Raw genomic sequence first — 15347 nt, forward strand, 5'->3', positions numbered from 1 at the left:
TTTTGTTGTGACGAATATAATATCAATTTGTGAAATTGATTAAAAAAACTGCTTTGGAAAATGTGTTTATTTTGGGTGTTGTAGATTTTATAAGTCTTCTCTTTCAGTTTGGACCAATTATTTTGTACTGCAGCTGAAAGAACATCTCCGAGGAGGACTGGAAGTCTACTCTCTTTGCGCACTTACCTGAGCACACCAGCAGCCTGCCAGAATGTACACTTAAACAGCTGGATCACCACACCCTAGCCCCCATCAAGTACAGTAAAACAGCAAGACCATGACCCCAAGCCATCAGGTACACAGAGTTACTCTGGCCGACGAAGCGCCACTGCAAGCAACTTAAGTGCAAGTAGAGAATGAGCTAAGATACAACAAAGTCATCTTCAAAGCAGCCATGAGACGCTGCCACTAACACATCTGGTAAACCAGGCACACAGTACTCACAGACGCAATGACACTGGTTTTAAACTCTATTATTCTATTGTTTTAACTCTACAAGTCTGTACCTCTCTTAATTCCATGCTTTTATGTCTATTACCACACCAGCCTAAGATGGCTGCCATGTTTCCCTCTTTACTCAATTGGCTTTTCCAGCCGGCCACATGACCTTGCTCACGTGACCGCCACCCCTTCTAATGCAATCCGTATCGCCACTTCACTTCACTGCACGTCGAGCCTTTTCATTTGCGGGAGCCGCGCCGTATGGACCCTATCCGAGAACTTACTCGATAAGTGTGTAGTTGTGCTTAACGCCAACGGCAATTTCTGTTAGCTCCTGTAAGGTCCCCTACGCTAATGGCTAATTTTCCTTACAGGTCCTCCTCCGTTGTGACGGTCACCGATACCTGCCACGCTTTGCATTGTCAACCCCGGTGAGCTTAATATATGTACCCGCTGTCACCCTGCCATAAGGGATATCTAAGGACTTAACTGACTCCTGTCCCTTCTTCTTAGATTCGCCCTTAAATATCCTGCGGTTTCCGGCCAATCGGAGCACACCCTAATTTCTTGGTAAGGATTGCTCCCTCCACCTCCACCCATTTTAGCATTCTTTTTCCCAGTAGTTTCACACGTAAATTCTTGATTACAGGACACCCTTTGCTGGCGCCTGATTCTTAATCACGGACAGCTACCGCAACGTGTTCCGCAAACCACTTGCTATAATTCTGGTAAAGATCCTTAGCTTGCGACACCAACTGGCTCGCAATCTCTAGCCTCACAGGCGTTATATTTCACGGCCTTTACAAACTGGAATAACTCTTTCTTTCCTCCGATTTCACGAATTGATTGTCACTTGATTTTTACTTGTTTATTTTTCCTCCTTTCTTTCTCTACTAATTACCCTTCTAGAAGCCAGCAACCCGCACACGGCCTTAAACACCCGACTAATTAGCTCATGTCACTACACTAATATCTATCACTTGTATGGTCTGTCGCTGCCCACAGTATTTAATGCCCTTTACTCATTTTGTCCCTCATTTTCCCTCCTTATTTCTCCTTTACCTGTGGACGTATGTCAAACACATTGCTTAAATGTACCCAGACATGAATAATTCAAATGTCTAGAATTGCTCGTACACAGGCATGTAAATAATTAATGTCCTGAATATGATCCCATGATTTTGCCCTAGGGATCGAAACGTCGTCGACACTTTGTATACCATATGCATTTAAACACTGTGGATTACATTGTGCAATTGTACTCTCATGCGATTTAAGTCTGTTAAATTGTATGATATGCAGACTCTTTCCCCTTGCCTGAAAAAACCCTCCCCTTTTCGTGTTGTCTGTCTATGTTTGTAAGTTGGACGCAGGTTGTGTCCCACTTGAAATTGTTCATGAATCTCCTTCTATGCACTTATTTAATCATTTAGATTCTGTCCGGCTGGAAAAGAACATATAGTATATTTAGCATATGTTTATTGCTTGCTCCAATCTCGTAACTGTCTAGGGATCACTGTCTTTAGAAATTGCTTACACGCCCAAGGTCCCTGACGTACTGCCTTTTGGGTTCCCTTGTTGTTTAAAACACTCTTTAGCATGGAGGCTAACAATAAATAGGAGTAACATTAGCAACATTATGAACAATTACCATGATTGAATTGTTTGTATTTTTCACTATTCTGATAACGCTCATAACAATTGTGTCTCATCTTTCTTACAATCACAGTTCATGTTTTATTTGCAAAGATTAGAGCTTTTGATAAATGTTTGACAATGCAATACTGTGGGCCCGAATCACAGAACTAACTTAAGACGAAATCCTAAACTTACTACCATTTTGGTATTTACAGAAGGCACTTACTGATTTTGGTATTCACAGAAGGCACTTACTCATTTCGGTATTCACAGAAGTTAGGAGTCCTAACTTTAGGACTCTTAAATGCCTTCTGTGAATTCCTAGGTTTTTCTCAGTTTAGGAGTAGTAAAGTTAGGACTCCTAACTTTAGGACTCCTAAACTGAGAAAAATCCTAACTTTAAGACTTAAAGTTAGGAATTTTCTCAGATTAGGAGTAGTAAAGTTAGGACTCCTAAATTGAGACAAAAACTAACTTTAAGACTTTCGGTATTCACAGAAAGCATTTAGGAGTCCTAAAGTTAGGAGTCCTAAACAGAGAAAAATCCTAACTTTAAGACTTTCGGTATTCACAAAAGCCATTTAGGAGTCCCAAAGTTAGGACTCCTAACTTCTGTGAATACCAAACTTAGTAAGTGCCTTCTGTGAATACCAAAATGGTAGTATGTTTAGGATTTTCTCTTAAGTTAGCTCTGTGAATCGGGCCCTGAATCTTTTTTTGTGACATTTTGGGCATGGACGAGTGACAAACAATAGGGTTAGATCTGTTTCCACAATTTCCTTGGGAACCTGAGAGTCATGTTCTAGGTTATTGTCATCTGTAACTCAGGACGTGTAAATGTGGTACTGTGAGCAAGCCAAACCGACCAACATTTACTGATTATATAAGAAGGCTCAGTCTCTGTATTATGAAGTTGTGTTGTTTTAAATACACCGACCTGCTAGATTATTAGGACCCATATAACATGAAAAGAAACAGCTCAGACTCTCCCTCTCGGACAAGACTCTAAACACAAGGAGCAAGTTCATCACCTGCATGAAGGAAGTTGCCTGCTGGATGAAGACCAACTGATTCAACCTCAACACCGACAAGACAGATGTAGTGAGTTTCAGAAAAAACAGCATGCTGTGGATGTCCATCTGGTATTCAGGCAACCTTGGCCGCACACCAACCCCAACCACCAAACCAGGAACCTCTGGATTACCATTTGCAGCAAGCTGAACGTGACTGATCAAGTCAATGCCGTCACTGCATCCTGCTTCTACACTCTGAAGACAGTGAGGAAGATCTTCAAATGGCTTCTAAGCAACACCAGAAAAACCGTCACCCATACCCTCATCATAACCAATCTGGACTATGGGAACACTGTCTATGCCAGAAACACCAAGCAACTTACCAGACGAATATGAACCATTATGAACAAGGTAGTCAGACTCCCATCAGAATACACATCACACCACAGCTTAGGGAACTCCACTGTCTCCCAATACAAAAATGCACCCAGTTCAAACTCCTCAATTCTAACATCCAAGGCACTACACAACATAGGACCCGCCTACCTGATTAGTTGTATCTACTTCCATCAATGACTCAGAAATCTCGGCTCCACGTGCTCCTACTCCTACGTGTTGCGATTTTGCATGATCGCCGCCAAAGCTTTGGGCTGATGCTGACGGTTTTTCGACTTTAAGTGTGCACTGAGGCCTACTAACCAGACTTCAATGCTAGTGCTTTGACCATTAAAAGTGTAATGTTACATTGACAATGCCCAAACCCAAATAACATAAATTTACTTACTTATACGTCCATAGTATATGGTACAAGAGGTACCCAGGGAATGTAAGTTAAAGTGTCACACCAGGGCTGCAGCACTGATTGTGCCACCTTGGATGTTACAACATGAAAACAGGTCTCCCTGCCTTGTACTGCAGAGCAGTTTTAAACTGCTAACCCAACTTTGCCATTTAAACCAATGACAAACCCCAAACCTCCCTTTTTAATATAAATTGGTCACCCCTACAGCAAGCCTATCGAGTCCTAAGGCAGTATATCAGAAATCAAAATGTCCTAACAGTAAAGACCCCAAATTGATGTTTTTACTGTGGAAAAGCTAGAAGCCCTATTGAAATGTACAGGGTTACACGCTAACCAATCTGTTCTAACTGCTGAATTGGACTACTAATGTTGGAACTTCACGGTATCAAGTTGAGTGTCATTGTAAGACACTGGGTTGCTGGTTGAGGGATGTGAAACCCTACTCAAGCAGCAACCACAATCCTTGTCAGGATGAACTCACAAGCAACCCCTAAATTAACCTGTGCTCAACCCTTGGTAGCTTGGCACAGAGCAGTCAGGCTTAACTTAGAAGCAATGTGTAAAGTATGTGTGCAACAGCTCAAGCAGTAACACATAGAAAACACACCACAAAAGGTTCCTACACCAGAAGCAGAAAAATAGAGTATTCTCTAATAAATAAAATAAGACCTTAACTATAAAAATCTAATCAGTAAAACTGGAGATTTTCAAGTTTAAAGATTTCTGTGAAAATGGGGCCAAAAGCAAAAAGCGCCAGTGTGGATATCTAGGTCAGGCCGGACTGGGACAAAGTCCTAAGTTCAGTTCGACACAATGGAGCACGGGCCGGCTACACAGACCAAACTAGGTCCACTGAAAAAGAGTGCCTTAGGTTCTGGTTGCAGAGAATTGTGAGGTCTGGCACTGAGGATGTGTCGCGAAGTCAAGGAGATGCGTCAGTTCTGAGGTGATGCAGTGTTGCAACGAGAGGGTCTGCGTCATCGTCAAGGATCCCCATGATGAGGGCTTACCTCATACCTTACTGAGTTCCCCAAGGGGCTGAAGACATTGCTCTTCGAGTAACCCCAGTACTAGGAGAGGCTAAGCAAAACACCTGCTCAGCGCCAAGATACCTTCACAGGTGATAGTGTGCTGTACAGATACTCGTAACATAACGTAATACATCTTAATCTGGATGACATGCTGACTGAGCAATGGCTAATACTCCTAAGGCCCTCACTGTGATTCCGAAGCTGCCTCTTCTTTCCTCGGTGACCATACTCTCTACTTGTGGTCAGTGTGACTCCTAGGCTCTTAAAACCTCTAAAATGAGTAAGAGACAATCCAGCAAGCCCTCTTCCAATAGGAGTAAATGCTAGAAATCTCACCCCCCCACAAACGTTCGACTTTTCATTGCCCCTACCTATGGTTGCCTACTCCTCCTCTCATTTCATTCAGATTGTTTCTTCTAGGGTTCCCTATAAAGTCCAGAACCGCCTAAGACCCCAATGTCATTCCTGGTGAGCTGTTTATATGCTCAGAATTCAGAGGTGATGCGCACATATACACGTTATTGAATGCAAGCAACTTGTGGGAGCAGCGTGCCCAGCTTCCCTTGGCATCATTTTCTTTAAACTTCTTTCTTGCAAATTCCAATGCTGCCACAAATGACAGAAAGATCTCAGAGTTGGCAACAGCTGGAAGTCTATAGGAACATGAGAACAATAGTCACTACAGACGAATCCTTATTTAAAGTATTAAGTTGGTACCAAAGAGAAGAAGTGTAAAACAGGACACACCCTGTGTAGTAAAGCCCATTACTGAGGTCTAAAGACAGTGCTGCCATAAAAGACCTGCACCCAAAGATATGCATGTTGCTTCTAGGCCTCACAAAGCTTACCTCAGAGTGAGGATACCCGTTGCCAGTGGCCCCTAAATTCTGTGATAGTTGGATCTCTCTTGCTTGGAAGATGTTGGCTTCTTGCTCGTGCGCAGCCATTCCCTTGGCCGGTAGGAGGAGCAATGATGAAGCAAAGATCAGCCTAGGTCTCTTCTTGCTGCCATGTCATCACCTGAAATGGACAAGAATAGCATGTTGAAGTTGCCATTGTTTCAGCTTGTGGTTTAAGGCTGAATCTGCCCTCGTTTGTTCATCCCACCCACCCACCCACCATCTGGCTGCAATGCTTGTAAATTGTTTGAACCAACCAATCGCAAGCAACTCTCATATGCACATGGAGATGAACAATAGTTACTTACCTGTAATCTGTGGTTCTCCAGTATTGGTGTCTTTCATAGATTCACATGCCTGAATCATTCCCCGTCGTCGGAGTGGGAGTCCCACGGTACATAAAAAAGCAATAATATGCCTATAGAAAAACCAAAACCTTGGCAATAACAAACCAGGAAGGAAAGTAGCCCTAAGCTACAGTGTACAAAATTTCCACACTCATGACTATCCTAGTCATTTTGTATAGACCAAACTGCAGCCAATCCGGCGACAGCACACACTAGAATGTTCTCCTCAGAGGCTCAGGCTCTCAGATTTTCTCGCACAGGAGTGAAACCAAAATAATTGCCTGAGGGAGCCTCTGAGGGGAGGTGGGCGGGTGCATGTGAATCTATGAAAGACACCAATACTGGAGAACCACAGATTACAGGTAACTAACTATTGTTCTTCTCCAGTATTGGGGTGTCTTTCATAGATTCACACGCCTGAATCAGAGTAGATAGCAGTACAAAAGAACATCATGCTCATTAGACGCTTATTGTATCATAGTATAGATGCATAAATAGCCAAACAATAATAACATGTTAGAAGCGTCTAAAAAGAGCATAGAGGAGAAGGGAGAACAGAGGCTCACCTATTTGAAAAGATTGCAAAGAACTGCTCTTCCCACCGAAACATCTCCATCACTGGCCGAGTCCAAACAGTAGTGTCTGGTAAAAGTGTGCCTGCAGGACCAAGTTGCAGCTCTGCAGATCTGAAGAAGAGGCACACCCGCGGAAAGATAGGTGGAAGAGGATACCGCTCTTGTGGAATGCGCTCTTGGTAAAGACTGCAAGGGTCTTCCTGCTTGTTGCTGACAGAGTCAAATGCTGAGGAAACCCATCGGGCTATAGTCTCTTTGGATACCGCGCATCCCTGGCGCAGTCTTCCATAGGCCACAAACAGTTGGTCTGTCTTGCGAATAGTGGCTGTTCTTTGAAGGTAGAACTTGAGACATCTCCTGATGTCTAAAGAGTGTAAAGCTCTTTAAGCCGCTGATTGTAGATTTGGAAAAAATGTCTTGAGAATCACCGGCTCATTCAGATGAAAGTCAGATAGAACTTTGGGCATGTACCTAGGATTAGTACGTAGCACCACAGAATCTGAAGTACATTGCAAGAAAGGAGATTTTGAAGTGAATGCTTGAATGTCACTGACCCTTCTAGCTGACGTCAATGCCAAGAGTAAAGAGACCTTCCATGAAAGGAATTTGAGATCAATTTTGTGAATGGGTTCAAAGGGGTGACGCATGAGTTGAGCGAGCACCACATTCAAATTCCAAGATGGAGGTGGACGTCGAATTGGAGGAAACATACGGAATAGTCCTTTAAAAAATTGCTGAATTACCCTTGAAGAAAAAAAGAGTTTGATCCGTCCTGACGGAATCTGGAAATGGCTGCCAGAAATACTTTTAGAGTTGAATGGGATAAACCTGATCTAGCCAGACGAAGGAAGAAAGGCAAGATCTGTTCTGGTCTAGAATGGATGGGATGCTGATCAGCAGAGCGACACCAGACACAAAAACACTTCCATTTGAGCTTGTAGGTTTTAATCGTGGCTGGCGCTCTAGCATTGGCCAGAACTTCTTGACAATCTGCAGGGATGTCTAAGTGGGCGAACTCAATGTGTTGAGGAGCCAAGCTGATAATTTCAAGGAAGCTGTGTCCGGATGGCACACTTGGCCCCCTTGAGTGATCAGGAGATTCGGTATTTGTGGCAGTTGGATTGGACTGCACTCCGAGACGAGGAGAAGTTCAGTGAACCAATACTGTCGGGGCCACCTTGGAGCGATCAGGATTAGACGACATGGTTGTCTCGTCATCTTCCTGATGACCTTGGGGATTAAAGAAATTGGTGGAAAGGCGTATGCAAATATCCGAAACCAGTTCATAGAAAGGGCATCCTCGCATGAGTTCTTGTGGGGAACCCAGCTTGCCAAGCGTGGGCATTTCCGGTTCTGATTCGTCGCAAACAAATCCAGGTCAGGGTGACCCCACTCTCGGAATACTCGATCCAGAGTTGGCTGATGGATCTCCCATTTGTGATTGGATACAGCAGACCTGCTGAGGGAGTCCGCTAGCACATTGGAAACCCCTGGAACATGGATAGCTGAAAGATTGATGTCATGATCCAGAGCCCAATTCAAAATCTCTTATGCTTGACGAGATAACCGGGCCGACCTTGTGCCTCCCTGTTTGTTCAGGTAATGCATGCTGGTTGTATTGTCTGTTCGAATTAGAACCGTGGAACCCGCAATGATTTTTTGAAAGGACTTCAGAGCGAGAAAGATGGCTCGTAGCTAAAGGAGGTTTATATGCCACTTTTTCTGTTGTACGTTCCATTTTTCATTGATTGTCATTCCCTGGAGGTGTGCGCCCCAGCCCTCCAGAGAGGCATCCATGGTAACGATGAATCTGGGCACCTCTGTCAGGAATGCACATCCCACTTGCAGGTTGCACGTTTGCATCCACAATTGAATGGAGTTCCTCATCCGAGGAGTTACATTGATTATGTCCTCAAATGATCCTACCACCTGCACCCACTGAAGACTGAGTTCTTCCTGCAAGGGCCTCATCCTTAGACGACAGTTGGGGATGAGAGGGATACAGGACGAGATCATCCCTAGGAAAGACTTGAACTTGCAAACAGAAACGCACTCTTTTTTCAGCAATATGGAAGCCATCATGAGGATCTTTATCTGTCTTTCTTTTTAAACAAACACTCGGGCGAGTTGCGTGTCCAATGTTGCTCCCAAGAAAGACTTCCTTTGGGATGGACTCAGATGTGACTTTTCGAAATGTACTGAGAAACCCAGGCTCTGGAAAAGTGACAGGCACCTTTGAACGTGAGCTTCTGCTGTGACTAGAGAACTGGCCTTGGTAAGGCAGTCGTCTAAATATGGGTAAATTTGAATTCCTTCCAATCGAAGACGAGCTGCTACCGGAGCTAATATCTTTGTGAAAACTCTGGGGGCTGAACGCAGACCAAAAGGGAGAACTTTGAACTGAAGGTCCCTGCCAGCCAATCTGAATCTTAAAAACTTCTTGTGTCTGGGAAGAATGGGTACATGGAAGTATGCGTCCTGAATGTCGAGTGTTGCCATGTGATCCCCTTCTGAGAGAAACTAGAGGATTTCTTGAAGTGTTAACATCCGGAAGGACAATTTTTTGAGGTATTTGTTGAGGGTACGCAGGTCGAGGATGGGGCGCTATTCCCCCGACTTCTTGCGAATTAGGAAAAACATCGAATAAAATCCTTTTCCTCTTTGCAATTGGGGTACTTTTTCGATTGCTCCTTTTCGAATCATGGAATATATTTGGGAGAACAGCTCTTTGAGATGAGCTGGCGGTGGACCCTTTGGGGGAGAATTTGGAGGGGTTTTGACAAATTCTAGAATGTGGCCCCTGGATGCAACGTCCAGGACCCATCTGTCCGTAGTAATCTTGGACCAATTTGATAAGTAGTGGGATATTCTTCCTCCAATTTGTAAATTTGGCTTGGGTAAAGGTGGTGGCAGGTTGTACGTCTTATTTGCTCTTGTTGGTGTCTCTTACTCAATAAGAGAATTTCCTTCTTGTCTGGGAATAATTGTTTCCTTTCTACCGTACAACTGTTGTCTGTATGGTTGGTATCTTTGGTTACCCTGCGTGTTGTTATATGAACGCTGCTGCGAGTAACCTCCTCTGTTTGAGAAATTGCCTCTTCCTTTTGCACCACGAAAGGAAGACTTACGGAATTGCAGAGTTCCTAGCGATCGTGCTGTTTCCGTGTCCTTCTTTATGGCTTGTACAGCCTCATCCACGTGTTGCCCGAAAAGGAACTATCCATCATAGGCCATGTCCATGATCTTAGACTGGACCTCCCAGCGAAAGGATGTCGATTTTAGCCATCCCTGCCTTCTCAGAACAGCTGCACCCGCCAGCTGTCTGAAACCTGTAGCCGCCACGTCCACTGCAGCATCAATTATTTCAGCTGATGCACATTCACCTTTGTGCAAAATCTTTTTGGCTTCAGACTTCTCAGGCTCCGAAAGCTTCTCAATGTAAGGCGCCATGTATGACCACATCTGCATGTCCTGCTAGGGCGTTCGCGGCACGGACAGTAGTTGCCGCTATAGTCGAGACCTTCTTGCCTATTGAATCGAGACGTCTTCCCTCCCTATCCGGGGGAGCAGTGATTTGCGAAGAAGGATTTCTGGCCCTCCTCTGAGCCGCCTGGGTAACAACTGAATCTGCTTTAGCTTGACCAATAAGGCATGTCTGTGAAGTGAGAGGCGCCTTATTTTTTTTATCTACTCGAGGTAGAACTGCCGGCAGAGAGTTTGGCGTAGCCATTATCTTCAGACCCTCCTTCCAAATAAAGTCAATTATTGAGATGGTCTTCACTTGTCTTTGTGGTAGATCTTTAAAATCATATAGGAAGCCTTCATCCTGTTTAGCCTTCATGGTGATAAGAAACCTTTTCGTTGCCCTGTCCATTATTTGATGAAAAGTCGCAATGACTAGCAGCGGAGAGTCCGCCGCAGGTGGACCAGCTGGACAAGGAGTTTGCGCCTGATAGTCGTCCCACTCCGACAGTACTGACTTGTCGTCTACCTCGCCTTCTTCTCTTTCCTCATCAGAAGTAACATCATCCTGGGTGTGATCAGATGGTACTGGCGAGGGAGGTATTGTAGGTTGTGTCTCCGAAGTTGGCAGGTGGTCTTAATGGTGCCGTAGATGTTTGTGGCATAGGCGTTGAGAGGCGTGAATCACCTGATTCTGAAGGTGGGAATCGGCGATAATAATCACTCAACATATACTGAAGGTTATGTAATAGATCTAAAGGCATCTGCGCGGAAGGCATCGACACAGGAGCCCGACCAGAAGGCTCATAGAATTGTTCCTCTTCTTCGTGTTCTTCATCCTGGTATTTTATAAGCCGCTCAGATCGGCTTCTGGCTGCATGAAAACTTTAATCCTCGTAGGATTCCTCCTCTTCGTCCTCAGAGTCTAGTCTAACAACTGCTCTGGCAATTTTAATGGAGATAGAGCCGTTAGGGATGATCCATGTCTCTCTAGCAATGAAGCTGTGGTAGACGGTGAAGGAATAGGAATTGTAGACGGCTTGGCTGACCACACTTGCAGTTCTGTACAAGCTGACAGTGGAGAAGTCGACGGTGCCACCGTCGTCTGTGTCGTGGATGGAGAAACACCAGTATCCGTCTGTGGAACAGCAACGTTTGTCGACTGTGTGGCTGTCGACGATACCATCTTCGTTGACTATTACGTCATCGACGGGAGTGTCTTATTCTTCGTTGACGATGACGTCCTCGACGGGAGTGTCTTCTTCTGATGATGATGTCGTCGACTGGAGTATTTTCTTTTCTATTTTCTTCGTCGACAGTAACGTCGTCGACGGGCGAGATTTCTCCGTAGACGATGATGTCGTCGACGGCAGGGTAATCCTCGTTGACGAGGATGACGTCGACAGGAGGGTGATCTTCGTCGACGGTATGACGGTCGTCGACGCCTGTGTCGACGACAAAGTACTCGTCGACGGTACCTTTAGAATCTTCGTCGACGGAGGGGCTTCGACGATCGATGGCACTATCTTCGTTGACGAGATGGGACGTAGGCTGAAGACATCACCATAGCTGGTCTTGGTGAGGAGAATGTCACTGTAGATGTTGAAGAAGCGCTGACATGAAGAGATGTCGACGGTGGAGCTGTCGTCGACGCTGAAGTGGACAAAGTCTTACTCTGAGGTAAAATTTTATGAGAAGCTGTCTTGGAAGATGAAGATTTTACAGTTTTCCTTGGGGGCTTACCAGGACCAGATTTAACAGGTGGAGAAGCCTTTTTTGAAGTAGAAGGCACGCCAGAATCCTGAGAGGATTGGGCTTTCTTCAACACCTTTGCCCCAGGAGAAGCCTTCTCAACCTCAGCTTTCCTCTTTCTAGAGGACATAGTAGACCCTGAGGCTATACACCCTACCTCAGAAACTGGGTTATCCTGGTCCTTGATCTTCTGGAGCCACAGGTGAAGACGACCCTCTCTGTCCCTGAGGGTTTTCTGAGGAAAGATTCTGCAGATTTTACACTCCTTTACCTCATGATCTGGATATAAACAATATATGCACTTCTTGTGAGGATCCTCATTAAAAAGCCTCAGCTTCCCACAAGAATCACAAGCTCTAAAGAGAGATCTTGAGCTAGACATCTTTAGAATTTAAAAACCCAACCAAAGTAAGAAGAAACTGAGCAGAGCTCAGGGAGACTCCCTTCACACGACGTGCGGTAGAAAATCTGAGAGCCTGAGCCTCTGAGGAGAACATTCTGGTGGGTGCTGTCGCCTGGTTAGCTGCAGTTTGGTCTATACAAAATGACTAGGATAGTCATGAGTGTGGAAGTTTTGTACACTGTAGCTTAGGGCTACTTTACTTCCTGGTTTGTTATTGCTAAGGTTTTGGTATTTCTATAGGCATATTATTGCTTTTTTATGTACCGTGGGACTCCCACTCCGACGACGGGGAATGATTCAGGCATGTGAATATATGAAAGACACCCCAATACTGGAGAAGAAAGCACTGTTAAACTACTGAAAAGGATGCAGATACCTTGGTATTAAAGATGAAGCATTTGGTCCCTCTGGACCAAAGGTTAGGGTGAGATTGATGGATAATTGGGAAAATAATGCAATTCCTCAGAGATGAGTGCTTGGCATGGGAAAGGATCTGAATTCCCCAGAGCCTTCCCTACCAGCAAATTATGTTCTTATTGCCTTTATCAATTTCAGTCACAACACAAGCCGTTCCTAATGTCCATTAGGACCTTTAAGCTAAGTAAGTGTATAATAAGAAATAGAGATGGATATAGCGTCAAAGTTTTGAGTTTGTACTGATTGTTAAAATGAAGGTAAATTAATAAGGTAACTACGGCTAGGTTCAGGTTAAGAGTTAAGGGGAGAAGTAAGGTCACAGGAAGGGTTATTCTAATGATTAATGTTTAGGGTGAGGGTTATGTTTAAGCTGCTCTATGGAAATAACTGTTGGGGTCAAGGTTAGGTTAAGGGTTAGGGCAAGGGTTAGGTTTAGGTATTGATACAAGATTATATGTAAGGTAATGAAGGTACTTTGGTTGGTGTTCAGGTTAGGGTAAAGGTCTGGTTAAGGTTTGTTTTGGTGAAAGCAAAGGCTGCAAAATAAGAAATTAAAAGTAGGACATTCACTCTAGGGGCCAGCTATAAGGAATGTTCTGTAATAGGCATTTCACTGCCACTTCTTTGTTATGACACAGTTCCCGAGTACAGCAGTAAAACCTGACATTCTGGTCAGTCAGTCCATTAAAACACCTCAGTCAGATTAGACTACCAAAAGTATTACTGAAAGCCCATTTCAAAATATTTTTTTAATTATGTCAAAGCTTATTAAGTAGTGTTGTATTTATGCTACAAGGCTACAATAGTGATGTAGGTTGGAAAATATGCTTCTATTAGACTATGAAAAAACTGGCAGAGCCAGGTGCTCAGAGATCCAAACACAGGAAACAAAACTGATGCAACCACCAGTGCAGGATATGATGGGATAGAGGTGCTGCTAGCTACTTTATGAATTCAGTGTCAGTTTTAAACCATGTCAGACTGCTATCTTCATCTACCACCCTGTTCTTTTTATTTTTTCTTGAAAAGGTGTCCAGGAAAGATTAATATAGTTTCTCTTATGGCTTTTAAATTTAAATTTGCTTTTTAATAAGAAAAAAACTGCATTTTTCAAATAAACCCAAACAAATATTTTATACCAACCATTTGCTTACTTTTTCAAATGTTATGGGTCTGATTTAATTGCCCTCTGCCAGGGCGGAGGAGAAAATTATTTGTCATCCTGATAGATGTTTTCACCTGCCCAAATATTACATGTCTGCTGCCCCAGTGGGCATTTCAAGCATTGACAGGAACCACCATCACAGCGGTTACTGCCAATGCTTTGTAACTTTGCGGGACAGCTGAGTCAAACATAACACAGCCATACTTCAGAGTAAAAAAACAAATCTTTTTAAAAAGATAATCTAAAAGTGGGATTTTATTTTTGAAAATAAAAAGAAACAATCCCACCTCACTATGGGAGAAACTTCCCACGGTGAGGGTAGCATTGAGAGCTTTGAAATTCCTCTTACAGCCAGGTTTTTTCTGATGGTGACGGGCATTGAAAACCGGCTTTATGTCCGCCCTTTGAAATTAGACAGGCGAACAGATAGCCAAACTTCAGACAGTCCTTAGTCCTTCGGGCGGTCGAAAGAAACTGACCACGGCAAAGAAGGAGTAGTCTATGCCTTGTCAAACCATGGTCAGCCTGAATTTACATTTGGCAGGAGGACCTTAATTTTGCCGGGGAAAGAACTCTTTCACCCTTGTGGAGCAGTTTCCTCTTGGTCAAGATATAAATCAGGCCCTGTATCTGTTGTAAAATGTTCTATGAAATGGGACATATGCGTTGCCATTTAGAGTACAGGACTATCAATAAAGGTCCTGTGATACTTCAAGAGAAGTACAATATGCTACAGCACAGGGCAGAAAATAGGGTGGAAGCCATTAGTGGTGCAAGCAATATTCTCGTCGCAGAGATGTGGAAATGAAACTTGTAAACATAGAACTTAAATTTCATCCCCAGACTACGAAGCAGCTTTTGTCTGATCAATAGGTTCTGGTTTTGGGTGTTCTGTCATTTCCAGACATTCTATCTGTCTACCAGCTACTCTCAAATCCACTTAATATTGTGAATTAAGTCCCCCTTAGGTGTTCATAGAATATGTTCACATTCCATCTAGTTCTCTTTAGTTTCCAATGCAACATAGAAGAATTATTACATCTAAAACATCTGCATCACAACTGAGTCAGGATTTTCAACATGATGGAGCTCAACATTTCTCAAGATGTAGCTGCGTATACCAGTTGCAGACCATTAGAGTATGTTGCATAGATCATTTAAGGTGTGTTGAGGGTCATTCTTTACAACTAGGCATGTATGGTTAGCCAACGGTACGAAATTCTTTAAACAGAACCGCCTATCTCAACTGACCATACATGCAATCTCTGTCACTGGTGTCAATCAATCAATCTGGATTTGTATAGCGCAGCTAATAATCTGTAAGGATATCCATATCCAGGTCCTGAGAGCACTGCTGTTGGGAGACGCTGTTGAACAGCCAGGTCTTGAGCCCTTTTCTGAA

General features: G+C 43.8%; 1 protein-coding gene and 1 long non-coding RNA gene across 2 annotated transcripts in view; one reads left to right on the forward strand and one right to left on the reverse strand.

Annotated features, from left to right (window-relative positions):
* LOC147684389 (adiponectin receptor protein 2-like) overlaps positions 1 to 5872 on the reverse strand; it is a 219467-nt gene extending 213595 nt beyond the window's left edge. The window contains exon 1 of the mRNA XM_086940319.1: positions 5774 to 5872. Coding sequence (XP_086796445.1) covers positions 5774 to 5872 — 99 coding nt within the window. The remainder of the gene's footprint in view (positions 1 to 5773) is intronic.
* Positions 642 to 15347, forward strand: part of LOC147684390 (uncharacterized) — a 98187-nt gene continuing 83481 nt past the window's right edge. Inside the window, exons 1-3 of the long non-coding RNA XR_015300641.1 lie at positions 642 to 732; positions 816 to 872; positions 955 to 1011. This is a non-coding gene — a long non-coding RNA (uncharacterized LOC147684390). The remainder of the gene's footprint in view (positions 733 to 815; positions 873 to 954; positions 1012 to 15347) is intronic.

The sequence above is a fragment of the Lissotriton vulgaris genome, chromosome 10 (genome assembly GCF_964263255.1).
Source record: "Lissotriton vulgaris chromosome 10, aLisVul1.2, whole genome shotgun sequence".
NCBI classification, from domain to species: Eukaryota; Metazoa; Chordata; class Amphibia; order Caudata; family Salamandridae; genus Lissotriton; species Lissotriton vulgaris.